The 26,107-nt window shown below is 36.5% G+C and overlaps 6 protein-coding genes across 7 annotated transcripts in view; 4 read left to right on the forward strand and 2 right to left on the reverse strand.

Moving 5' to 3' along the window:
* The window catches only part of LOC100182022, a 6,565-nt gene extending 4,514 nt beyond the window's left edge, over positions 1 to 2,051 (forward strand). The window contains exons 9-11 of one of the 2 annotated variants that reach the window (XM_009864165.3): positions 36 to 207; positions 735 to 932; positions 1,419 to 2,051. In XM_009864165.3, coding sequence (XP_009862467.1) covers positions 36 to 207; positions 735 to 932; positions 1,419 to 1,472 — 424 coding nt within the window. In that variant the 3' untranslated portion in view covers positions 1,473 to 2,051. The remainder of the gene's footprint in view (positions 1 to 35; positions 208 to 734; positions 933 to 1,418) is intronic. The other variant, XM_002131888.5, reaches the window with a different exon arrangement.
* LOC101243137 lies at positions 1,778 to 5,938 on the reverse strand. Its single transcript, XM_004225516.4, has 4 exons — positions 4,238 to 5,938; positions 3,314 to 3,441; positions 2,459 to 2,557; positions 1,778 to 2,171 (listed from the first exon to the last, which is right to left on the reverse strand). Exons 1-4 carry the CDS (start codon positions 5,662 to 5,664, stop codon positions 2,089 to 2,091), a joined length of 1,737 nt encoding a protein of 578 aa, XP_004225564.2. The 5' UTR covers positions 5,665 to 5,938; the 3' UTR covers positions 1,778 to 2,088.
* Positions 5,939 to 6,063: 125 nt separating this feature from the next.
* On the forward strand, positions 6,064 to 8,003 carry LOC100179694 (yrdC domain-containing protein, mitochondrial). The gene is made up of 2 exons (XM_002131883.5): positions 6,064 to 6,266; positions 6,470 to 8,003. Exons 1-2 carry the CDS (start codon positions 6,128 to 6,130, stop codon positions 7,357 to 7,359), a joined length of 1,029 nt encoding a protein of 342 aa, XP_002131919.2. The 5' UTR covers positions 6,064 to 6,127; the 3' UTR covers positions 7,360 to 8,003.
* A 3,049-nt stretch (positions 8,004 to 11,052) lies between these two features.
* Positions 11,053 to 16,820, forward strand: LOC108949756. Its single transcript, XM_018813276.2, has 7 exons — positions 11,053 to 11,621; positions 12,114 to 12,270; positions 12,627 to 12,805; positions 13,071 to 13,222; positions 14,330 to 14,583; positions 15,204 to 15,345; positions 15,660 to 16,820. The coding sequence occupies exons 1-7, from the start codon at positions 11,432 to 11,434 to the stop codon at positions 16,818 to 16,820; spliced, it is 2,235 nt and encodes a 744-aa protein (XP_018668821.1). The 5' UTR covers positions 11,053 to 11,431.
* A 1,379-nt stretch (positions 16,821 to 18,199) lies between these two features.
* LOC108950046 lies at positions 18,200 to 22,290 on the forward strand. Its single transcript, XM_026836349.1, has 7 exons — positions 18,200 to 18,433; positions 18,525 to 18,704; positions 19,128 to 19,240; positions 19,634 to 19,713; positions 19,773 to 19,865; positions 21,373 to 21,559; positions 22,107 to 22,290. Exons 1-7 carry the CDS (start codon positions 18,253 to 18,255, stop codon positions 22,236 to 22,238), a joined length of 966 nt encoding a protein of 321 aa, XP_026692150.1. The 5' UTR covers positions 18,200 to 18,252; the 3' UTR covers positions 22,239 to 22,290.
* A 1,257-nt stretch (positions 22,291 to 23,547) lies between these two features.
* On the reverse strand, positions 23,548 to 25,707 carry LOC100178977. Its single transcript, XM_002125701.4, has 2 exons — positions 24,964 to 25,707; positions 23,548 to 24,709 (listed from the first exon to the last, which is right to left on the reverse strand). Exons 1-2 carry the CDS (start codon positions 25,657 to 25,659, stop codon positions 23,870 to 23,872), a joined length of 1,536 nt encoding a protein of 511 aa, XP_002125737.1. The 5' UTR covers positions 25,660 to 25,707; the 3' UTR covers positions 23,548 to 23,869.
* Between the last annotated feature and the right edge of the window lie 400 nt (positions 25,708 to 26,107).

Genomic DNA, 26,107 nt, shown 5'->3' on the forward strand with positions numbered 1-26,107 from the left:
CATATGAATAAGTCTAATGTATGTATTTTCTATAGTGCTGCATGTTCTTACAACTTGCGAGCGAAAGGCAAGGGTTTCATGTATGCTTCGGTCGGTTCCATTCTACCACTATTATTATTTGGTAACTTCTTGGCCATTGCTTTGCCGAAAGAATCATTGGAAGCTGCATTAGGAGTTACAGGAGCAGAAGCATTGGCAAAATACACAGTAAGTGTCACTAGGTATTTTACTGGTTTTTAAATTTTTACATAGATGATGATGCCATTTCAGGTGAAATATATATTTCTCCAGAATAATTTTTGCTTAGGCATTTCGTAACACCTCATAATTGTCACTATTTCTTAAATCTGTTAAAGCCTTTTCTACCCAATTACACTGCTTCCTTATTATCTGTAGCTTATTTAACCGGAAGTTGATTAACTAGTTCTGCACTAATCGGATTTGTATTGTTAAAATACAAAGAAACAATCAAACAAACTAAACAAAGAATCAAACAAACTGACTGTTTTGTCACAAAGAAACAAACTAAACAAAAAACACAAACAAACTAACTGCTTTGTACAATGTAAATGTGAACCAGACAGTAATGGCTGCTTATATAATCATTGTTTTACCAATTTACTGGTTAAATATTTTCAATCTAAAACCTATGCCGTATTTAGCCTAAATCCTATGTCCCTGATAAGGACCACACTTATATAAAATAAATTTATCTGTAAAATTTATTTTATTAGTCTCCTGTTGGGACACTGTGGACACTAATACCTTCAAACTACCACAATCATGCTGCCTGTCTCTTCATTTTCCTCACACTTCTTCTTCTGCTGGCTGCACGATTTGCGGCGCGATCGATGCCCACGTTATCACGGAAAAGAAAACGATCGTTGGTAGAAAGGAAAAGCTATGTTCAGAATCATGTCAAAACCAAAAAGGTAATGAATAGATTAAGTGGCGGAATTATTCACGACTGTCTTTTTGCTGCTGATTCCCTTTTCCTCATTGTTTTTAACTTTTAAAATATGATTTTTGCTAACATTTATAAAAAGATAAATAAAAAAAATTATGTTATGTAATTACTAAATACCATAACCAACTTAAGCTGCTGCATAAAAAAATAAGATTCATGCACATAGTTATGCTTTTAATATCGTTTTGTGCAAAAAGATTACCTTTTTGGCTGTCCTTGTGAATATTCACTCTTACAAAAACAAACGTTTTCCTACACCATTTTACCACTTAAAATATAGTACAGTGGGGGAAGACGGTACACCTTTTTTAAAGTATTATAAAAACGTATCCCCACAACTCCTTTAAAACACAACCAGGATATTTGGATTATGTGCTAAAAGTGTCCTGTCTTCTCCCACCCTACTATATGGATTATTCTATCAGTTGCTTTACCACAACTATCTCTACAGGCTGCATTATACAAGGAATATCTTCAGCAGAGTGTTGCTGCTCACGACATATAACCTTTCTCTCTGTGGCCCCACACCTACTAGATAATTCACCAATAGCATATGTTGTGTAGTAGTAAAGAAAACAAAGTAGCTTCAAAACCATGAACATCTCTCTGTTTCTAGTATTAAAACTCCTACAATTTCCCTCAATTCTAATTCTCAGCCATCTAAAAAATGTAAATCTGCAAATAGCTTAGGAAATGTCTGGCATATTTTTTTTAATTAAATCCCTTGCAGAACACTGTCTCAGATGATAGATAGTTTGATGTTTTTGTATTCTGAAGTACATTTTCAAATCTCGTTCAATTATCTTTTTTGAATATTTTGTCGAAGTTCAATGTATTTTCTATCTACTGTTCAAATTTAAAGTTTAAACAGTATGTTTTAGTATGCATAATATTCAACTATTAACAAGATGAATTAAAAAATGGTATGCGAGCTTATTTGTCTCTCCACTTTGCTGTAAAAGAAGTTTGAAGTGTTATTCTAAAATTTGTGACCTACTTCTGCTATTGTTGCCAACTCATTGTTTACAAAACCTGTTTTCTCTCTGTTTGTAATCTGCAATAATAAAACCTAGCAAAGAGCAAACTCTGTGTACCCAGTTGAACCAGCTAGCTTAGGGACATCATGATTGTTGTGCTGAGTGCCATTCATTCAGCTCTTGCATAACTTCTTGAGCAAGCGTAGCAACTTGCCAATACAGTGCGACTAGAAATTTTATATTATATTGAAGAAGTAGAACTCATTTATTCTCTGGTGGCAGTGCAATGACAGTCGTTATATTACCTATTGAAATTTTAAAATAAGCTACCAGACAGTGTATATTGTGTTTATGTTATAATGAAAGAACAAGTGTTAACTTCTTATTCTCGCGTGGCAGTGCCATGACAGTCGTTATGTTACTGAGTCAATCTTTTAAACAAAGTTTCAGACAGTGTATTTTTTATTCAAGTCAATCTACTTTTTTAGATTAGAAAATCTGTAGTTTGACTTACCAGTATAACCTGCAGTTCCCAAAAGACCAAGAGTTAATACAATGTTAAATATCTGTACGACAATGTTCAGAATATGAAACATCTTGCAGGGTTGATTTCCTATAAAAAATATATATATTTGACCACTTATCTGTTAAGTTAACTGACTCATAGCTGTAATTTGGGCGTGTTTTATTAAATTATTCTTCCAGTTCCTATTATGCCTAATATATTGTATTAATTGGGTAATTTGAGTAATCTTTCATTTGTATAGTCTTGTATCATACAATCTAACCTAATGTATATTATAGTAGGGTGGGGGAAGATGGAACACCTTTAGCACATAATACCAAATATTCAGATTGTGTTTTATACAATTAACAAAGGTGTATGAGAGTCGTGGGGATACTTTTTTATAAAGTTCTTTGTTTACTACCAAATGGGAAGAGAAAATAGGATTGAAAAGGTGTCCCATCTTACTAGTGCTATAAACCAACTACTATCTAGTGCTGGACTTCCCAAAACCGTGACCATTGCCGTGCATAGTTTATACTAATAACCATGAATGGTAGCGAAAAAATTGAATAGGGGTTGGGAAGCTCTGGAATGGAATTCTCGGCTATCGACTAAACTAGGCACATCCTAATTTCGATTTGGATTTTTTTAGTCGCTCTACAAAAATTTAGTCAGTAAATTTTGACCGTCTTAACTTCTGTAATAAGAAACGCACATAATTTAGTTAGTCGACTAAACTTGAAAAAAACACCGCCTTAATTTCCAGTCGGCCAACTAAAGAACGTAGTAACCAATAGTTACCGCGACCGATTATAGTTTAGTCGGTAGCCGAGAATACCAACCCCGGTCTAGTAGAAATACCTCTGCTCTCCTGAGTGATTGTACTTAATTTAGAAGGACATCTTTCATCTGAGGTAATCCTACGAATACATCTCGGTTCATCGGGACAAATACCTGACACACATTGTGTGGATTGTACCGCTGTGTCTCTAAGAAATCAAAATTGAATGTTACTACATAAAAAAATATGTTAATTTAGATAAAGTAAATACGAATACTGGCATATTATTGGTTCAGACAAAAGTATATTCATACTTGTACGGCCAAATTAAATTATGTTACTTCTGACTTACAAAAAATGTATTGCATTGAATGAACCCATGGGGTAAGATGGTCCAAATTTGGTCTCTTTTATTGTTTCATTGAAAAAAAATTACAGAAACATATAACTGTATCTGGCATCTTTACGACTCTAAAAGGGCATTGCTATTATTCAAATATATGATTAGGATATAAAGAAAATTAATTATGTGCTAAATTGCTAATGGTATCCATCTAACCCCACAGTACTTAAGAACTATGCGTGGAATATACATTTCACAGGCACTAAAACTTTATACACACAGGGGAGGCAGCGGCAGGGATAGTTAGAAATACATTTATAGAGGACAAACCTAACTTATTGGTTTAAATGTTTACTGAATAATGCAATGCAGAAAATTTCAGAATGAGCCCGCACACCCTGCCACTCCAGGTTTGGTGCCTATGCATAGTACGATAGTACTGTGGGATAAGATCATAAACCCTGTTCTGAACAATGAACAACGGTCTTACAGTCGTGAGAATGTGAATATTTAATTTTGTAAACACTAAATAATTTTGGTTTATAGCAAAATGTGACAGGAAAAAGTTTGAAACATGTCCCATCTTACCCCACCATACATTGATACATAATACTGTACAATAGCGAGTAGTTCTACAGTTTATGCAATTTAGGCATATTACTTTGGGACTGTGGTGAACGGTAGACCTTCCCCCTCAGTGACTGTTTCCAATAGGGCAGCTGGTACTCCGCGCTTGACTAATAAGTCGGACAACGTTGTCTTGATGTGGTTTTCTTCAATGTCTTGCGCAAGAAAAGATGCAATTGTTGACTCGGAGGGCGATACTGTAAGATCCGTTGCGTCTTGTGTTGCCAGTGGTTTATCTTGATTAGTGCTGTTGCGGCGTTGGTTTAAGCTGTCTCGTCGTTCAGCTGGCAGTATCGGGTCGACGTCATTGTGTATTTGCGGCTGCGCTTCGCCGGAAAAACCGAACTCGTGCGCCTTTTGCCGAAAGTAACCGAGAATAGATCTTTTATTTGTTATGGGGTGTAGGTTTCGTGGAAAAGACACGTCTCGGTCGACTGGTTGATAAAGAGGGTTCTCTGTGATATCAGCGGCACAACAAGCATCTGATCGACATGGTTCTGATATCATGTCTCTTGATGTTCCTGACTTGGCCGGAGGCATGTTTTCGTTTTGGTCTATGATGTATTCTCTGGATTTTCTTCGAAAAAACTCGAATTCTTGATTTGAACCACACGGTTGCAACTCAGGCTCAGCGGTTTTTTCATTCTTTACATAATCGTCTTCCCATTTGTAATCTTCATAATCCTGAGCGACGTGATCAACAAGTGCTTTGCGATTGCCTCTTTGACACTCAGGGTTTGGGTCGTTTCTTGCGCAGCATTGTTTTGCACGGCAAGGCATAGTTTGTTTTTGTTTTTCGTCTTTATTCGCTTGTGCATGGGGCACACTCGGCAATGTCTCGTCGGGGGCAAAATATTGTTTTGAAGATTTAATAAACAGTTGTAAATCCTCCAGACTTTCGTTTACCATGCCTGTTTTATCGAATTTACTATCGTTAGTACATTCTCCAATTGGAACATCGTAAAAGTAACTTTCTTCTTCATTTGCCGTGTTCGCACTATCGCAAAGATTTGCTGCTGTCGAACTGTGTAGGTTAGCTCCCATGGTATTACAACTACTGTTTTGTTTTTGTCTCTGCTGGTCAAGCAAACGTTTCATGCGTGCAACCGCAGTTTCGCCAGTCTCCATTTTTCTAAAAGATACGCCAAGATTCGCAGCAGTTTCCCTTTCGTCTTGAAAAGGCTGAAACTGTACAGCGCGAAAATTACTGGGGGCTAATCGCCTGTCCGGTGTGTTGAATTTAACACCTTTGCCGACTTTTTGATCATTGGGATTTCGGTCCATTTTGCACCAAATTGGCATACCACTTCCGCAAGGAACATCCGTGTTATTCTGTTTATTCAGATCTTCGGTCAAACTAGATATTTCTGCGACTGTTGGTACTGGAGATGCTTTTCCTTGGTCTTCATCGCTAAATACGGGTATATCAGAGCTAGTTACTGTCTCCCAAAATGAAAACATCTTGTTTCGCCAATGCCTTATTTTAACAGCTGTACTTTTGTGTGTAAAGTAAACTAATGTCTGATTTTTAGAGATTTTTACCCGTTAAGTTGTGACACAGGCGGTATTATGACGTAATACAAGATACGGTTCACAGCGCATGACCTTTTTACATAAAACAGCACACGTTGAACGTAGACGTATTATGTAGTAAAGTGATGTAATAGCCAGACAGGAGTTTTAATGGAAAGATATTGGCTTAGCGCATTGTACAAGTACAGTCTTAAATCTATTACTACTGTAACGAATACTAGTATGTAAAGTTTATCTGAATAAAATCCCACTAGTTTTAGTTTATTTTTACACCTAACTTTGTGTTAATTTTTTGATTATATAAGTGTTTTAAACAAAAATTTCTTGTGCTGTAACAGAAGTAACACATTTATATACAGAAGTAATATCAGTAACACAACACTAATGTTTAATGAATTCGAACCTTGCTAGATTTAGAGCAACTTATATTTGTGTTCTAAAAGAATTTACAAATTGCCGAAACAGTCTTGGTTTTGGGTTTACTTCTTCTAGAAGGAAGCTATCTCTTACCGACCGTTGTAAAAATAGTAGTAAGTAATATTTCATTTCATGCTGTTGCTGTCAGGGATTTTATGAGACTGAATTATCTTCTGGCAATTTTGTAATTGGGTAACAATAAGTAATAACTTTATACTAAGGTAATATTTTGTTTAAAGTCTACTATTGTGGTAATAAAAAGAATACATTAAATATATATATATATATTTTTAAAATAACAGAAAATTTTTTATAGGTTTTAAAATGTCAACAACAATCAACTGTTACAGTAGTTCTGAAAATGAAAGTTTCAACACTGGCAGTGGAATTATAGGCGGTTATGAACCTGCTAAAATATCCAGCAACATTCTGCCTTCTGCTATGAAAACCAAGTTCTTTAAACTATCTCACACAAATGACAATGAAGATGTGATTGAAAGTTGTGTTCGAATCCTACATCGTGGAGGAATCGTAGCACTTCCAACTGATACTCTATACGGTGTTGCCTGCCTCGCCCAAAGCACTGAAGCTGTTGAAAAACTTTATGAAATCAAAGCTCGAAACCCGCTGAAGCCCGTAGCCATTTGCGTTGGTGACCTGTACAAAGTTTGCCAGTGGACACGCTTCCCCCAAGGCCTTATTCAGTCTGTTTCAAAAACCCTTGGTTTAGAAGACCAGTTAGACTGCCAGCGGCCGTCTTCACCTGGTGTTTTGTATGGTCTTCTTGAAGACTTACTTCCAGGTCCAGTCACAATAGTTACAGAAAGAAGTCCTTCGTTAAACAACACACTTAATCCTAAAACGTCTCTCGTTGGTATCAGAGTACCCGACCATAAATTCATTAAAGATCTAACTAATCGTCTGCGTGAGCCTTTGGCCCTTACATCTGCAAACGTCAGTGGAGAAGAGTCTTCCCTAAGAATTGAAGACTTCAGAAGTTTGTGGCCCAAACTTGATGCAGTGGTAGATGACGGCGAAGTAGGAACAAGATATGTTAACAAGACATTACAATACGCCAAAGAGGGATCCACAGTTGTACAGATCTTGAATGATGGTGTCTCATTTAAAATCTTGCGTCCAGGGTGTGCGTATGAAAATACTGTTTCTGTTTTAAAGTGTAAATATGGTCTTAAACTCACAATGTAGTTTTGGAACTGGAACTGTTTCTGAACCAGTCTTAACTGCTTAGTTTTTCTAGTAACTATGTTTTTCTTGTTTAAACATCTCTAAAACTCTGTTGACAGCAACTGTAAATTTAATACAGCTTTAAGTTTATATCAACTAAGTTTGTACGGCTGTATATATTAAAACATATCTACAGTTATTAAAGCACAAACTCACAGCAAAAGCAAACCATTGGTGTGCTTGCCTGCTTAAACTACATTACCATAGTATTTTGCTTTTCCTAAGCGGCTGATGCCTAGTAGCACTAAGTCTTATGCTGCACATTCTGTTTCCAATTACATTTAGAATCCCATGACACAGTATTGAGTTACAGAAAAAATGCTATCTATTCAATTATTTTGTTTTCAACTCTTTGCATTTATGATTTTACCAATTTACAATCACATTCAAAACTATCTTTTGTGTTTTCTACCTTACACCAATACACACACGTATTATGTCACACCATTCCATGCCTCGAAAATAAAATTCCTGCCTTGCCTAAAACTCTTTAATTTCAGGGTTTTTTATGAACATACCAGCAGAAAATGTATTGTATTTAAGTTAAACCACGTTTTCACATTGTTTTATTACCTGGATTTGTCAAATAAATAAACATGCTAAGATTTTAAGTTTTATTTAATAAAAAATAGAATTTTAGGTGTTTAGAAAACCATCAGGTAAGCATACCGCCAACTAGGTTGCGTCATTATAAACTGCCTAGCTAGAAACCGGTGCGCATTTTCTCGTGTTAATAATTTGTCATAGGGTAATGTTTAGGTACAACAAGGTAGAACACCTGTAGGGCTGTGGCATATCATTTTCAAGTATTCTGATGTGGTTTGAATAATTGACAACGGTCCGTGACAGACGTGAGGACAACGCTTATATATATACATATAAGCGTTGGTATATATACATATAAGCGTTGGTATGTATATATAAGCGTTGGTGAGGATACGGTTTTATAATTCAACTAAAGTTCTTTGTTTATTATCAAATTAGATGAGAAAATAGAGTGAAAATGAGTCCTATCGGCCCCCAACCTACTATATTATACTTGTTTATATGTTAAGGTATTTTGGGTTGCCTTGTTACCCTGTTTCGTGAAAAATTATTGAGAGAAAACTGCGCTAAAGTATCATTGATGCAACTAAACCTGTCTGACACGCTGCGGCAACTTTATTGGTTATTTTTATTCACATGTGGTCGAAAGAGAGCAGAATATGTGCGGTTGGTTAATTACAAATTACCGACGATGTAACTTGGTGTACTAAAGCTTATTGGCGTCATTCCCAATATAGCTCTTTTCAAAAGTTCCCACCAACGTATGATATAGTAGGGTGGGGGAAGATAGGACACTTTTTGTTTAGTTTTCTCTTTTTATTTGGTAGTAAACAAAGAACATTCAATGAATTATAAAACCGTATCTTCACGACTTTCACAGACCGTTGTTAATTGTTTAAAACACGATCAGTCTATTTGGATATTAGGTGTTAAAGGTGTCCCATCTTCCCCCACTCTACTACATATATTTAGCTATGTCTGGAAACATGACAACTGCAATGCGAAATATCCGTTTGACACGGAACATGCTCTGCAACAAATAAGTTTACTGTAACCCAGTGGTCATTAATGGGTCATCCAAATTATCAGCCATACATAAAAAATAAAAAAAAAATTCCAAAAATGATCATTCACGAAGTAACGTACACGGTAACTTGTATGCTGGAACGAAGTGTATGAAACAGAGTAACGACTGTCGTATTCCGACCACGCATGTATACAGCAAGTTATATTCATTCATTCGAGCTAATCAGCTAATACAAGCTAATATGCCAAGTGTCACCGTTTGAAATTAACAAGAAGCAACGAAATTTAATAATTCCAAATATGGTTATAGGAGCATCAAATTGTAAGCAACAATACGCGACCATTTGTTGAATAAAACTGCGGCATACGGTGCATGAAGTCGAACCGCTAGCTGCTGAAATTGTCTGCTTTACAATCCGTTACGCATTTTAATCGCACGGGCACACTGAGTCCCTTTTCCCGCTCCCCGCTCTTCCAGGTAACCACGGCTCAGTAGGGATGCCGGTTCAAGCAAGAAGTAATAGCTCGAACAGCATGGTATAAGGTTTAACCATTCCAGCTCCAATTTGTAGCAGCAGTTAGCGTGTGGGACTGCTGAAACTGCTGGTATATGGAAATTTCAAATTCTGAAATTGTTTAAATTTCCAAAACAAAATGGCTTATTTGAACGAAATGCGCATACCGAAATATGTTTGACTTCATTTTCTAAAAAATCTAAGTATAAGCAACGATATATTGTTGGGTGGGGTAAGACGGGACACCTTTAGCATATAATATTCAAATATCCTGATCTTGTTTTGAATAAATGACAACGGTCTATGAAAATCGTGAGAGTACGGTTTTATAATTCTTTGAATGTTCTTTGTTTACTACTAAATAAAACGGAAAAACAAAATAACATGTGTCCCATCTACCCCTATAACCTACTATAAAACTAGCAAAACTCATAAAGGTTTTTCTGTATTGTGTCAAGAAACAGCATAAATATATAGCTGTGTACGTACATACACGTCAGGAAATGTGACTGTGTCAAGCGAAACGATAGCAGTCAATGTACAACTATACGTCCGCTGGCGTAAACGACATTTTCTCGGTAATCTGAAACAAAAAAATAATATTTGTTTCTCATTTTCCTACGTTAATGTTGGGTTCGGCTAATGTTAGTATTTAGCCTAGCGTGAACGGTACATTTTGAAAACTGTGCAGAAAGAAGACCGGCAAAATTTTGCATTAAAGCATTAGGAATTATATAGCCTACTCACAAATGTGCGCGAAAATATAAGTTTGTCTGTGGAATTTGCAGCATGCCAACTGAACGTATTACGTCTGAAGATTGAGACCTTTCGGGATAAATCTCTCTCAGCCTGTCGAGAGTAATAAGGCGGTCCCTTTGACATGGTTTCCGGTATAGTGACAGTAACAACCATAGCGGCGAAATCGCTTTGGTGGCTTGATTACTTGATTGAAAGCGAACTCAAAGCGCTCCTTGTAACAGGTTGTCGTAATCCGTCTCCAATCTAAGAAACACGCACACACGAAGTACCGTTTTAGAAACCCTTCAAATTGAAATATACTGCATACCTAACGATATACATTTTTACGTGGAGTCCTAAGACTTACTATAGTAGGGTGGGAGAAAATGGGACACCTTTTTATTCCATGTTCTGCTCCCATTTGTTAGTAATCAAAAAAGAAATTATAAAACCGTATACCCATCGCACGACTCCCATAGACCATTGTTAATTGTTTAAAACACGATCATGATATTTGGATATTATGTGCTAAAGTTGCCCCGTCTCCCCCCACCCTATACTAGGTATTGGCACACTCTGAATCAAAACGCGCTTCAAATACAAATGTACCACTTTTCGCAGGTTTCGAACTACAATATTGTAGGTTGGGGTAAGATGGTTTTCATTCTAACAATACATTGAGTAAGATTGTCTTCATTTTCTTTTATCGATAATTTTTACAGAGTTATAAAACCGTGTTCCCACGACACTAAAATGAAAAGATATTAGTCAATTAAAAGATATTTATATACACGATTTAAATTGTGAGTGTTTTTTATAATTGCAGTGCATCGTTTGTGTTTTGTTGCACGCACAGGATCGCATGTGCAACCTGTATTCGCCACCTGTCTGAACTGATCAACCTGTGTGAGGATAAGATTGAGTGCAGTTCTGGGAAGACTGCTTGCGCCACGCAAAGTGTCCGAAAATTATTGAGAAATCGACCGACATAAAGTAAAGATCTCGAAGGGAAACTACAGCAGTCTCTCTTTCGCATTCGATTGGAGGGATAAGTTGTAACAGGCCAAAGCAATGTTATAAAGTACAATATAGGTAGATTTCAAACTTGACTGGTGTGAATTGGGGAGCAGCATTGGATCAAAGACTACAGGCAGCATTAAGCTCTTCTTTGTCACACGTCTTTAGCTGTTTAAAAGATAGCGTATTACATGAGGAGAGAGCCAGACTCTTCGGTTTTGCTTTTATCACTTTTATCGGGTCACACGCAAGTTTCCTGTCGGTGTTATTTTCAATCCTTTGCAGGTTTTGTGTCCACAGTAATGACGCTAGCGCAGTTACTTCTGTTTTTATCACTGGCCGCAGTGCAGCAGGTTCTCGCCGCTCAAAAAGAAAGTAAATGTAAGTATGTTTATTATATTATAGCTTTAAAAAGCTTTAAACATTTTTTTTCAAGTGTCTTGTTAAACAGCATTAATTAAGAATTTATGCCTAATTATTAACTATATGTTTTGAGTAGTCTTCGCATAAATAGTTATATTATATATACGCATATAATAAAGGGTTATAAGCAATCGACTTTGTTTGGCCGGTTCGTTTTAAACCGGCGATGTTTCTTATAAAAACTGCCATTCATTGTGGCAGCGGTGCCGGGTTACACAACTATGGCACAGAATAACTTTTGTCATCTGACACTGTCGATATGGCCCTAACATAGATGTGAGTGAAATAGACGTCATTCAAACCCATTGAATTTTTTTTAACTTAAAGTGAAACTCTCTCTCTTAAGTTAAACTGGGAAAAAATCCTATTTGAATGGTACACAATTAACTTGTAAAATATATATATTAGTAATTTGTTACAAAAACCTAAATATGATCATGCGTTATAAAGGCGACATTTCAAGCCACCCACGAAATCTAACGCTAACCAATGACAACTTGTCATACACATTGAAGTGGGAACGACCGCGCACGCCGCTCGAGTCGGAGCTCAGTAGCAAAAATACTCTTGTCATTACATACAACGTGTACCTGGCAGTTGAATTGCGGTAAGTCATATTTAAACCAATATGGAGTATTATATAGTAATGTAACATAGCTTTTTATTTGTATCTGAGAAAACGATAGCGAAGATCATTTTATTTAAACAACAAAGAAAATGGAATTAACAGCATACCGATAGTCGTTAAAACACAATATTTATGTGTATAAAAAATATGGACCAAAGCGTCATTTTAAAAGTGCAGTTGTTGAACCTTCCAAAATTAGTTAAAAGAATTAACTGAGTTTACCCTTTACACAATTAAACGACCGGCTGCGCCCTCGTTAAAAGAACAGCGTTGAAATTATATTTTGCTTTTTTCTCTGTATTTTTTCGAGGTATTTAAATTTATGTTTATTTCAGGACCGGCGAGCTGTTTAACTGGGTTCCCTTGGTTCGATGTACCAACCTACACACCACCTCTTGCTTGTTTCAGCTTAAAAACATCGACTACAACTACGTTGTTTCCGTGCAGGCAATAAACGGCGCTTGTATAAGTGACCGCACACTTTCCACAGTGTTTCTGGCACCCCGAAACTCAAGTAAGAACGGCTGGTTATTGTTACATTGTAATAGGTTGTACAGGTTATGATTTAGTTCGATATTGTGGATAATTTATTACTTAGGAAATTTACAACTAATTTTTTTTAACATTTACAGCATTTTGGTAACTAATTACTTACTAAAGTTTTATTAGTTTATAAAAAGGGAAGGAAATAGTTTCCGAACTATATTACCGCCTTATAGAAGAGAGTCTGCGTATTATGTCCGCCATTTTGTATCATTAAAATCTCTTTTCCCCGACAGGTCTACTGTCCCCGCCAAAATTTAAGGTCCGACGTGGTAAAAACGACATTTTCATACACCCAGAACCGGTGGAAAACATAAAACCGTCATCTGGTGATAATGATATGGATAAATCTTCACTAATTGACATTTTTCTTCGATTGCAATATCAGGTAAAATAAACATAACTGATCGGTATATAAAATTTTACTTTGCAAAAAAATATTTTGCGCTTTTTGGTGAAAATTACTTCGCTATTATATAGTAGGGTGGGGGAAGATGGGACACATTTTTATTATATTTTCTCGTCTCATTTGGTAGTAAACAAAGAACATTCAAAGAATTATGAAACTGTATCCTCGCGACTTCCATAAACCATTGTTAATTGTTAAAAACACGATTAGGATATTTATATATTATGTACTAAAGGTGTCCCGTCTTCCCCCATCCACCTATATGTTTTGGGCACAGTTTGACATATAATCTAATGTGCCATAGTACTGGGGGGGTAAGATGGATATACCTTTAGCAACTAAATCCCATATCTCCTGATCGTGTATTAAAACATAAAAAAACGCTATTTTATTGTCCTAGACTAGAGCCACGGTTATATAACTCTGTAAATAATCTTTTTTATTACCAAAAGGGAAGTGAAAATAGAATAAAAACGTGTCCCATCTTACCCCAGCCCACTACAACGTGACTAAATAATATTTAATATTTTTTTATTCAATTTTCTTTGCTATTGATTTATATCGGCAATATTATTTGTCAAAATTATTTTACCACACATAATGTTTCCAATTCTTAACAAAGCATTGGTTTGTGTATGGTGACTATTGCTGATGGAAGTCGTTTAGAAACAGACTCCGTACTACGGATGTAATTTGGTTTTCTGCTTAATCAGTTAACGCCTCCCGATTCTTCCAAACAACAAGTAACCAATATACGCAACTTGCAAAGCGAACACTGTTGTTATTCCCATAATAACACTAATATTTAAGTAATGCAAAAAAAAAACTGAAGTATATACTTGCATTTAAAGATTGTGACCTTGCATTTATTTGATTCTAAACGTTTTTTTTTGCATTTAAAGTTTTTTTAATTCTTGATTTGCATTTAAGTTGTTAAATACTTTTAACTAGTAACGTATGAGTATATTTTATCAACAATTTCAAATGTCATCAAAATTCAGTGGGCTCATGTTATACAAAGTTTAACGATCTAAAAAATTTAAAAATCCTTAAATTTAGTATGCTTATACTATTTATTATTTACAGGTCGAACTCACTACTTCAGAAAATCAAACCGACCGTACGTTAGCTGAAGTCACAACAACTGAGATTAACGTCCCTACTCATATTTGTGCAAACAAAGCAAAAGCAATGTTAAGTCAGTGCTGTGTCCGACTACGGTTTCTTGTGCCCGATCTTGTTGGGGAAGGTTACCCGCTTGGAACTGGTAACTGGAGCGAGTGGAAATGCTTCAATGTAACTGAAATCCCTTCAACTGCAACACCAGTTACAGAACCAAGGTAAAAAGATCATTGGAAAAAAAGTACTGTGGGGAAAGATGGGACACCTTAAGCACATAATGTCCCAATATTCTGATCGAGTTTTAACAGTGGGAGTCGTGAGGATACGGTTTTATAATTTAAATGTTCCAAGTTTACTGCCAAATAGGACGAAAAAAATGAAAAGATGTCTCACCTCCACCCACCCAACTATAATATAAAAGTATTAGTATTATCAATGAATAATACAAAACTAACCGCTTGGTCAACCATTTCATTTCACCAGAACGACGGAAAACAATTAGCAAAATCTAAAAAAAAATATTAAAAAATACATTTTTGGTGACAAAACTAGTGTTAAACTATAATATGCTGAATAGGAAAAGGTCAATTGATGTTAAAACTTCTATGTAAGTTTTTAACTTATAACACGTGTGAATATCAGGCACCTCGTGGCCGATTAGTTACCGAGAATGTAACTTAGTGATTGATTGTTTTCTGGGCTTTGGGCGTATCACTATAGTTAAATAACTTGTTAATAATCATTTGGTAGCTTTGGGGTAAATCCTTCCCATCTTACCCCAAAACGTCATATCTTACCCCATACCACTATAGTAAAGCTAAAATGTCTTACACAACAGAGTGCACATGGGATCCTTCATTATAACATCAGCCATTTTGCTTTCACTGATTGGCTTCGCGTTCAGCACCTGGGCTGCTTGCAAATCGTGGAAGATTTACCGAGAAATTTTCAAACAAAAGCCTGATGTGCCGGAGAGCCTGGTATGACGTCATTTTTGTTTACTGCAAATTGGTTTTGACAAACAACGCTGCAAACACAATATCGAGATAACATTTTTCAGTGTGATTGTTTTTTATAGTTTTATATGTTAAAAGACAATTAAATTACCCCAAAATGGCTGTTTTTGGTCGGTTTTGATTGAAATAGAGCTGTTATTGTTTTTTTTTGAGCACGTAAAGGTTGTGCAAATTATATAAGAATTAAATTTTTTTTTATACTATATAGTAAATTATCCGAAACCCATACGTAATCTTTCCACAAGTACAACATTAGTAAGTTTTTTATTTCGTTACAGGAAAGAGTAATGGCGGACTCCCCGGACCTGCATTCTTCTGCAGAAACATCCTCTTTAGAAATTCATGATATCTTGAAAAAACTGCCGAAAAAGTTGTCTCTTGCAATAAAAACCAACAAGAAAGATGCCATCGTGTTAGACACCGAAGATGTGACTTTAAATCCCACTAAGACGAACATAGATTCAAATTCCAAGTGTTATGGAGACATGCTTATCCACGATTACCCTCGCTGTTCGTGTGACTTCGTGGGACCCCCTAGATGGCGCTGCAGGCAATGTAGTCGTTCTTCTGCGAGCTCCGCTATCTATAACCAGAGCTATACAAGAACAAATGGATCGTTTACTAAATTTGTCGGAGTGAATGAAACGAGATGTATACATAGCGACTCTCGTCGTAACTCTTTCTTTGATTTCCAAGCGAGCTGGGAAAATCGCGAAGATAATGATTTTCCTCATTTCGACTCTGTTTTTAACTCTGACACTGAGCCTGATATACACGATGCTTGTGACCATAGCACGCCTAACGAGGCTTTCAACCACCGTTGTGGGAAACTGAACGACTACGTGATGGAAGTTTCCGAAGCCGGGAGATCCGGGTTAAGTCACCGGTCCATGTTTTTCCCACAGCCGTTTAATACCGAGAGCTCTGTACTACAAAAAGACTTCGCAGTAGGCGGTTCAATTGACCATTCTTTACAACTACCTAACACAAGTCTTGATTCTGTTGAACGCGGCCACAGTTCTTTGAAAACATCATCCGATCACACGGGGAACAATGATTCGTTCGACCTGGTCGAAGACGATGACATATTTAGTGAAAAACTCCTTAAAAAGCTGAACGATATAACTTTAACACCCCCACGTGAAACAGCCGTACGCTCTGCCTCAGTAGACTGCCCACCAAGTTGGAATCCGTCGGAAAACTTCAGCGAAACTGCTTCGCTTTTCTCTGGCAGTTTTCCAGAAAGAAACGTCGCATTACCCGACCATTTATTGCAAAATATTAACAAGCCGAATCGGTTTCCTGAATCCGATAGTGCCTACGTCACAATGGATGACGTCAGCGAGTCAATTAGTCGAGTTCCCTTAATCCAAACATCCGATTATGTGCGTGTTTGTGACGCACAAACCAAAGAAAACGGGAAGCTGTATTTCGTATAACGCTGCATTACTTTACAGCGAATCTTATAGTGCGTGTTAATGGTGGTACTACAAAATATATCATAGGGTGGGGGAGACGGAACACCTTTAGCACATAATATCCAAATATCCTAGTCGTGTTTTAAACAATTAACAGCGGTCTGTGGGAGTCATGAGGATACACGTTTTTTTTTATTTGTTTGAATGTTCTTTGTTTACTACCAAATGTGACGAGAAAATAGAATGAGAAGGTGTCCTATCTTACCCCACCCTACTATATGTTTTACGTGTTGATTTGCAAATTACAACGAAACGACAAATAAACAAATCAGACCACACGTGATTTCTCTTTTTTATTTCAACAGAAAGTCAACTAAGTAAAATATTTATATTAAATGATCAAACCTTTTTGGAGGTTTATTTAGTACAATATATAAATAAATCCTATTTTTCCGTAAATTGTCACGACAAATTTTCCGAACACATACAGTAGTGTAGGGGAGATAGAACACATTTACAGTATATTTTCTCGTACCATTTGATAGTACACAAAGAACATTAAAAGAGTTATAAATTCGCATCTTCACGACTCCAAGACGAGACACCTTTAGCACATAATATCCAAATATCCTGATTGTGTTTTAAACAATTAAAAACGGTCTGCAGGAATCGTAAAGACACCGGTTTTATAATTCTTTGAATGTTCTTTGTTTACTTCCCAATGGGACAAGAAATAGAATGAAAAGGTGGTCTATCTTTCCCTAACCCTTAGGAAACATCCATGTTATAAACTGATGGCATCCATCTTATTATAACCCACAGTACTATAGTACTGTTTGAAATATATCCAACAAAGATCATCAAGTATTATTTAAACCCCTATATCCGCTGTCCAGCTTAATAAACTAAATCTGGAATTATTTAGTTCGATAATCTGGGTTCAAACCGAATCTAACAACGGGGCGGCGTATCAAGCCGATTTCTTTCTATATATTTGGTAAGTTCAAAACGAACTCATATACATATACAAGCTAGCTAGTTTGGACACGGTTTGGATAGGCATGAGACAGCATACATGTTTTTATTGAAGTGTAGTACTAATTCATTAGCACGCATGTATAGTACTATGAGGTAAGATGGGATACCGTTAGTCCGGTTGGTAGATAGAATCGATATTTTCTAGTCGTCTTTTGAACATTTAAAAACGCACTTTTATGGCGTCGCGGGTTCTACAGTTATATAATTCTGTAGGTATTCTGTGTGTACTACCAAATGGAACATATAAAGAGAACGAAAGCATGGGCCGTCTTACCTTACTATGCATACACTAAGTTTAAGTCAGGTTAAGTTGTTTGTTTTATAGATTGAACTTTATGTTTCTATACATGTAAATAAAATGTAAAAAATCTGTGCAGGTTTCGTATAGCCAACAATTTTAACTATTTCAAAGATCATGTTGACTGAAATTGCTTTGCTGTATACGTCAATGTTAGTCGCTGCGTCCGTTATCAGTATTCTCATCTGCGGATCAGTGGTTTCTTATCATGTCTGCTACTCCAGCAGGTGTGGAAAGAAGAACAAACTACTTGCGCCTTCTAAAATGAACATTTCGGTTAACCTACCGGAACCAAAAAGTAGGTTTAAGCCACGGAAGGCCGTTTAGTCAATAAAAGTATATATTACAGAGAAAATGCTTTTTGACAAGATCTGTTATTTGTTCCACAGATTCAGATAACTGGCTTTCGGAGCTAATCAGCCGGGATCTCGGGCAAGCTTCTCACGGTAACAGCAGCAGAAATGCTGAACTCGAACAAGATGTAATCATTAACAATACTACTTCGCTAAGGGGAACGACTTCTAATTCTGCTTTGTTCACTAGTTTGACGCACTTTCTTCTTGCCACAGGTAGTATAAATTGTTGTAGTATAGTAGGGGGAGATGGGACACCGTTTTATTTTATTTTCTCGTTCCATTTGGTAGTAAACGAAAAAAATTCAGAGATTTATATAATTGTAGCCTCACTACTCCGCATAAGACCGTTGTTAATTGTTTAAAACACAATCAGCAACGTATCTGGATAATATATGCTAAATCTAAAGGCATCAGCGCATTTGGGAAATATGTGCTAAAGGTATCTCATATTACCCAAACGTCATATCCAGTGAACACTTTATGGCTTGTCTAAACTGTCAGCCCTACAAAAACTGAAAAAAAACCTTCAATAAAAATTAATCACCCACAAAGTTGCACGTCCTGCCTCGCGAGGATAAAATATAAATTCCATTTACACGGCGTTTAACCCGCAATCCTTCGTACATTGTGTTTCAGGTTACATATTATATGGCGCGTTCTTGATAAACACCAATAATGATATGCTTGAAAGTGGCGAGCCGGAAGGAGTTCCAACCGCATTTCCCACCGACACTTTGTGTTCTATGAAAGTAAGTATTAGCTTATATCGACAGTATAATGGGTTGGGTAGGAGTGGACATGTTTCTATTCTTCATCACATATTTATGCTGCCATCGAGTGAAATGTCATTATTATCTATATAGTAGGGTGGGGGAAGATGGGATACCTTTAGCACAAAATATCCAAATATTTGAATCGTATTTTAAACAATTAAAACAACGGTATATGGAAGTCGTTAGGATAAGGTTTTTTCAGATTTTTATAACCGTAACAGATTTTTATAACCGTAGGCCCCTAACCGTTTATAACCTTTAAAATAGCGGTGTCAATTGTTTATGATTAGGAAAAATGGAACTAGGTGCTAACGTTATCCCATCTTACCCCACGGTATTACACCAAATTAAACGATTTTTTGTTTTCAGTATCTTCTGTCTTTTCTATTTCACATCTCTGCTCTTAGCTCTGTCGGTACAAGTTACATTACTCGCCGCAACAATTCACGGTAATTGCAATCTGTTTAACAGCACCATATCAACATAGTAACAAGTCTATAATTTACAGATACCGTGGTTTATGTAGCTTCATCGTTATATTATTGGCTACACTCATTTCTACAACGATCACCGCTTCTACCATGATGATGGTAGGCTTAAGGTGCGTATAATTGGTAGCTTTCAAATTATAATGATGGCACTGAATACGATGGCACGCGCATGGAGATACCAAAAGGTCATAAACCGGTACAGTTGTTGTACAGAAACTTATATGTCGATTAAAATTAATGACCCTCGTGCAGCGAGCAATGATAGTCGTTATTTATCTCAGCTGTTTAGCTTTCTACACTTCGTGCCCAATTTTTGGAATAAACTTTGGGGGGGGGAAGGGGTTCATTTTTTTAATGTATTACGGACAATTTAGAAACCTGTCAACAATGATATCAACGTCGAGCATCGAACTCGTTAACTCAAAAAAGATTAGAGGCAGCAATTTATATATCAAGAAACTTTAGCAAACCAACAACTGCGAAAAAAACGTCTAATTTTTTCATTACGCGTTTACACCTAATCTATAAGAAAGCTGACCCAGGATACAAATAGAGCAGGTTGGGGAAAGATCGGACACCTTTAGCATGTAATTTCCAAATATCCTGATCGTAGTTTAAACAATTAACACGGTCTATATAGGTGTCGTACGCATATGGTTTTATAATTCTTTAAATGTTCGTTGTTTACTGCCAAATGGGACAAAAATGAGAATAGAAAGGTGTCCTATATCTCCCCCCACTCTACTGCAAAAATAAATCTTCGAAACTTATAAACAGTACCGACGCAAAGATACACTTGTTGCTGACTTCGTCCTACATTATTCTTATAATACAACCAATTCTACGTGTTATCGAGTTCGTAAAAGCAAGGGAATCTATCAAAGGACTTCAAATTATGCTTCCGTATGATATTGCTGCCCTACGCCGACTGAAAAATGTTTTAATATGCTCAACGGTTGTGGATTATGTATGGTAAGTAGGCATTAAAGTATTAAGAATTGTACTGCAAGTAAACAAATGGATTTGCATTATGCGTATAAATCGAAAAACAGGAAAATATATTTTAAGAATTATGTGGTAAAATGAATACGTTGGCACATAATTTCTAATGTTATGTGATCGCGTTTTTACCAATTAACAGAGTTCTGTTAGAGATGCGTTTTTTAGAATTTAGTAAAAAATCCTTGTTTACTACCAAATGGGATAATAAAAAAAAGAATGAAAACTGAAACCGTCTTACCCCACCCTACCATGGTATACGTATAGCACAACAATAAGTGAATATCGCGGGCGAAAACGAACATCATTAAATACGTATAGTATAGTAATGTTAGATGATACACCTTTTTATTCTATTTTCTTAACCCATTTGGTAGTAAGCAAAGAACATTCAAAGAATTATAAAACGGCATCCTTACGACCCTCATATCGATCATTGTTAATTGTTTGAAACACGAAGGTATTTGGATGTTATGTTCTAAATGCGTCCCGTCTTCTCCTATACTCTAATTTAGATCACAATTAGATTACACAAAATTTGCAGTGACAAAAGGCAACTAAATCGAAACAATGCATTACTTTATTACTTTTACCACTTACACCCTGTTTATGTTTCAGCTATCTGCCGAACGTCATTTTGATTTTATTCCTGCGTTACCTCGCTGATAATACAGACCCCGTTATTTCGGATCTACAGCGTTATGTAGTTTTGTATCCACTCTGTGATTTGGCTGACACCCCATCATTTAAAGACAGCAATGAAGAAGGACTAGAAACTTCTCTAGCGGCAATTGTACTTTTCGGGGTAAGTAGTGTCATGTTTTCTAGCTGATGATTGGTACAAAAAATAACTGTCTTTGTACCCTCATGCAAAGATACAGTACTATGGGGTAAGATGGGACACCTTTAGCACATAAAGTCCGAACATCCTAATCGTGTTTTAAACAATTAATAACAGTCTATGGGGGTCGCCGGGACACGGTTTTATAACTCTGTAAATATTCTTTGTTTACTACCAACTGGGTGGAGAAAATAAAATGAAAGGGTGTCCCATCTTCCCCCACCCTACATATATAAATTACAATTTTTCATTGTAGAATAAAGCTTTTTTTATTTTCGGCAAACGACCAGATATTTAAATGCTTAGCAAAAAGTACTAGGAGTTCACTTTGTTTTTCAAATAACTACTTATTTATTTGATGTAAATATTCTGTTTTTAAACATACTATATAAATGAATGGCTTTAGTTATGTACATTGTTAACCTTTTTGTTTATTATTATTATTATGATTCTAACTTGCTGTACTGTAACAAAATTAGAAAAAAACCTATGTTTTAACATATACACTTAGGCTGTAAGCTGTGGTTGTCAACTGTACATTGCTCTTTTCCATCTCGGTTATTTTACTCACTCAACTACACGAAATAGAAGATACGAGAATTTCGAAAATATCACCAATGATGAAATTTTTCACACAAATTAAAACTGGAACCATGACAAATTGATTGTAATCATGCGTGGATGCAAAGAACTCGAGAGTCCAGTTTTGTATAACGAGTTATAACACTCACGATGAATGTTGGGCTATTTCTCCTTTTCAGTTAGAAGTTTTTATCTGACACATCTGCTGAGATATGGATGATATAAAAATGTAAACGGTTAACTATATTCTGCATTGGCATGCAGTAGTTATTGTCAAAACGCCCCCGCGCATGATCAAATCAGAAAAAAAAGTGTGAGTACAGTGAACTATGTAGGTCACGTAACACCTGGGTGGCCAAAAATGACCCTAAAGCTAATAAAAAGTGTTTCTATAAATATAGATAACCCCTTGACAACACTGTATCGTAAAATGTTTGAAACTTGCTCAATGTTTGAAACTTGCTTAATGTGTTTTAATCACTTAACAGCAGTCGTGAGGATACGGTTTTTTAAGTCTTTAAATGTTTTTTGTTTACTACCAAACGTGACGAAAAATAAAATGAAGAGGTGTCCCATCTTACCCTACCCTACTATATACATATTGTTTTATTTTAATAAGGGCCAATACCTAATTTCGGGCGGCCTGAGTTAATTGCTAATCAATATTCCGAAAAAATGACAATTTATAAAAATATTATTTTGTGATTTATTATTATATTGGTGTGGCATTACAACTATCATTTTAATTGCCGTTTTCGCTCAAGTCGTAATACAGGGTAACAACAGTAAACAAATAAATCAACTGCAATTCGTTAAGGTGCAATCTTACTTCTAGATAATATCTTTTGGCATTCGAACTGTGACTTTGAAAAACGTTAAGTTGTTTTTTTATAGTTAAACTTGATTTACGTAACTGCATCTCCAAAATCCTTATAAAAATTGCTCACGCGTAACAGGCATCGAGCGTTCATTGATGCAATAAAAATAGAGTATAAATATAGCAAACCGGCGGGAAACACTAGGAATACCGGTTTAGGCTTGATTCGTACCTGATGGTTCTAACAATTAAAAGCCACGGCCTACTAGAGATATCTCTAACAGGCGGTGCATAGGCTTGTAGCGTACTCAACATTTAGTTTTTCCGGTTTTTCGCAATCTATATCTAGTAAGGTGGGAAAGATGAGACACCTTTTAATTCGATTTTCTCGCCCCATTTGGTAGTAAACCAAGAATACTTAAATTTTAAAGAATTATATAACCGTATCCCTACGACTCTAGCAAACCATTGCTAATTTTTTTAAAACAAGATTAGGGTACTTGAATATTATATGCTAAAGGTATCTATCTTACCCCACAGAACAACATGTATGCTTATGTTTGTTTATTGTTTTAGATTTTATATTATATGATCTCATATACGTGCAAAACATAAAAGCTGTGTTCTTCAACATTTTATAACAAGTCGTTAGTATTAAATATAACGATTTGAAAAATTATTAAAAACGAATTGCAATATATAATTTTATAGTACTTGTTTTTAGTGCAAAACCGGTCAAAACAGGTAATTCGACTTGAATCATAAAGGTTAAAACAGTTTCAGATAAATGACAAGTTGTACCAGTTTACCTGGAAAAGTGTTTTGAAGATACGAAAAAGTGATAAAACGGATAGATGACACATAATTGAATCAGATCAGACCGTCACGTTTGTATCATTTTCTTGGCGTGCGGAAATGGCTCTGACGAACTTAAAAACTTCCGCGAGAAAAATGAACGTCATACCCAGGCCAAGTACGACATGGTACACAGCATTGTGGTTGAATGCGTCTGGAAAAGGACAACCCAGCTGTTTGAAAGCGTTGTCCCCACTGCATTTTGACGTAAAACTAAACTGGATGCTGCCGCTACAAAGTACAACCCACGCCCCGATTGAACGAAGTGTTCTGATTAAGGATTTTGAAAACGAATCACAGCGACTTGTTTTGCGAGGGCATCGCTTTTGCAAGGGCAAACACAACGCGTTTTGAGCTCCTATGGTAAAACCTGTTTTCTTCGGAAACGATTCGTTCCATTTCAGATGTGACAGAACGAGATACGTCACCACCATGGCGTATATGAAGACACAGATACCCAAAAGTGGAACTGCAGCGTCCATTCCCCACATTTCAGTATAATTGACCTGACTCACAGCCTGACTCGAAAAGCCACCAAAATCAACAGGCATGGTAGTAATGCTGTCCAAGTCGTCTCCAAATCGAGAGGACTCATTATCCGTATCCAATGTCACATATGTGGTTACTTCAGTGCCCCCATTCCCTGACATTTCTGTTATGGTTGCTTCGCTATACCCTTTAGAATTTTGCATTAGATGAGAAATTCGTTTAGCGTCAGTGTTTAAGTCAGCGACGAAGGAAAATATGTTCCAACCATGGTACACTGTGTTAATTGCAGTCACAACAACAGAGAGTAATATTATAACTCCCCCGACGATTGAACACCATTTACTGCTTGTCGGATTGTTCGGTTCATAATCCTGTAAAAATGATACAGTTAATATAGAATAGGTGAGGAAAGGTATGGGTCATCTTTTCAGTAAACGAAAAACATTCAATGAGTTATCAAACTGTGTCCTCACGACTCCCATAGATCGTTTTTAATTGTTTAAAAAAGGATCAGGACATTTATATACTATGTGCTAAAGGTGTATCATCTGCCCAACTCTACTATACAATACATGTGGAGTCAGAGATAAAACAAAACTGAAAATAATTCCCAGTGTATGCTTACCCGCGTTCTTTTGGTGTTATCAGCCTGTAGCAGAACCTCTGATGAAGTGACATTTAACTCATAACTTTGGTTGCTTTCTTTGGACGAAGATCGTTCCCTGCTTTGTTTATCCTCGTCTAAACCCGCTTCTATCTCTTCTATGAAAACATACCGCACCATCAAAAGAAAACACGCGGCCACAAAACCGCCGAATATATTAGCGAGTTGCCAGCTCACAAAAGACAGAAGAAGCGCTCGCCTAGCAGATACTGTACTGGTAAGAATCATTAACGGATCTGTGCTTGTGCTGCTGTAATCTGCCGTTGTTTGTGCCCATTCATGTGTGGAACCACCGAGAATATGCATGATTCCGCACAAACCGAACATCAGACTAGTTAAGAGTAACAGCGGCACTGCTGACGAATTTTGCCAAGATTCCTGGGAATTTTGCCGCTCCTGGCTGGAGGCGGGGGATAACCCTAGTGCGAGAAAATCCGTTTCCACGTTTTCCGTTCGATTGCTCAAATTTGCTGACGTGTCAAATGTTGAATTCGCTATTTTATTGGATTTCTGCCTACGAGCAGCACGCTTTGAGAAAATTGCAATTCCCAATAAAACTACTGAGTATAGGATCAGTATTCCACCGATGACGTAATCAGTGACGTAAGTGGCTGTCGAGTCATCAACTCCACGATGATACAGCAATTTTCGCATCATTTTTCGCTTAACTGGTTTCTATATAAAATAAAACACAAACGTATAAATACTACCGACCTAACTTTTTAAATGTTTTCAGAATAAACACATGTACGTCAGTCACGCCCATTATCTCCTCGAACTGGCTAGTGGTTATGTTCTATTCTGCGCGGGCGATGCCTTATGACAGCAGCGTGATATGGATGCCATGGGACCACACATTTTAGCCAGAGATGCCCGTACACTATAAGATTCACATTATAAAATTAATCAGGTATTTACAAAAACTCTCCTTTTGAATATTTATCTAGATATCACAAGAGATTATAAGCGCCCTAGGCAAAGTTGCTGAACAACAAAACATGCAAATTCCGCAGTAACCCTGTTGTATTATATTATCCCATAACTTAACTACGCAATATGTGGTAAGGTGGGAAAAGATGGGATACTTCTTTATTCCATTTTCTTG

Source organism: Ciona intestinalis, chromosome 1 (assembly GCF_000224145.3).
Source record: "Ciona intestinalis chromosome 1, KH, whole genome shotgun sequence".
In the NCBI taxonomy this organism is placed as follows: domain Eukaryota; kingdom Metazoa; phylum Chordata; class Ascidiacea; order Phlebobranchia; family Cionidae; genus Ciona; species Ciona intestinalis.

Excerpts from the sequence above, each read along its gene's own strand:
- LOC101243137 (XM_004225516.4), bottom strand. The coding sequence starts at position 5,664 with ATGTTTTCATTTTGGGAGACAGTAACTAGCTCTGATATACCCGTATTT. Across the intron at positions 2,558-3,313 it reads AATCACTCAGGAGAGCAGAG|GAAATCAACCCTGCAAGATG; the intron begins GTATTTCTACTA and ends TATTTTTTATAG. Across the intron at positions 2,172-2,458 it reads GGGAACTGCAGGTTATACTG|TCGCACTGTATTGGCAAGTT; the intron begins GTAAGTCAAACT and ends TAAAATTTCTAG.
- LOC100179694 (XM_002131883.5), top strand. The coding sequence starts at position 6,128 with ATGAATTCGAACCTTGCTAGATTTAGAGCAACTTATATTTGTGTTCTA. Across the intron at positions 6,267-6,469 it reads CGACCGTTGTAAAAATAGTA|GTTTTAAAATGTCAACAACA; the intron begins GTAAGTAATATT and ends AATTTTTTATAG.
- LOC108949756 (XM_018813276.2), top strand. The coding sequence starts at position 11,432 with ATGAGGAGAGAGCCAGACTCTTCGGTTTTGCTTTTATCACTTTTATCG. Across the intron at positions 12,271-12,626 it reads TACCTGGCAGTTGAATTGCG|GACCGGCGAGCTGTTTAACT; the intron begins GTAAGTCATATT and ends TGTTTATTTCAG. Across the intron at positions 12,806-13,070 it reads TCTGGCACCCCGAAACTCAA|GTCTACTGTCCCCGCCAAAA; the intron begins GTAAGAACGGCT and ends TTTCCCCGACAG.
- LOC108950046 (XM_026836349.1), top strand. The coding sequence starts at position 18,253 with ATGTTGACTGAAATTGCTTTGCTGTATACGTCAATGTTAGTCGCTGCG. Across the intron at positions 19,241-19,633 it reads ACACTTTGTGTTCTATGAAA|TATCTTCTGTCTTTTCTATT; the intron begins GTAAGTATTAGC and ends TTTTGTTTTCAG. Across the intron at positions 19,866-21,372 it reads ATGATGATGGTAGGCTTAAG|CTATCTGCCGAACGTCATTT; the intron begins GTGCGTATAATT and ends TTTATGTTTCAG.
- LOC100178977 (XM_002125701.4), bottom strand. The coding sequence starts at position 25,659 with ATGATGCGAAAATTGCTGTATCATCGTGGAGTTGATGACTCGACAGCC. Across the intron at positions 24,710-24,963 it reads ATAACACCAAAAGAACGCGG|GATTATGAACCGAACAATCC; the intron begins GTAAGCATACAC and ends TCATTTTTACAG.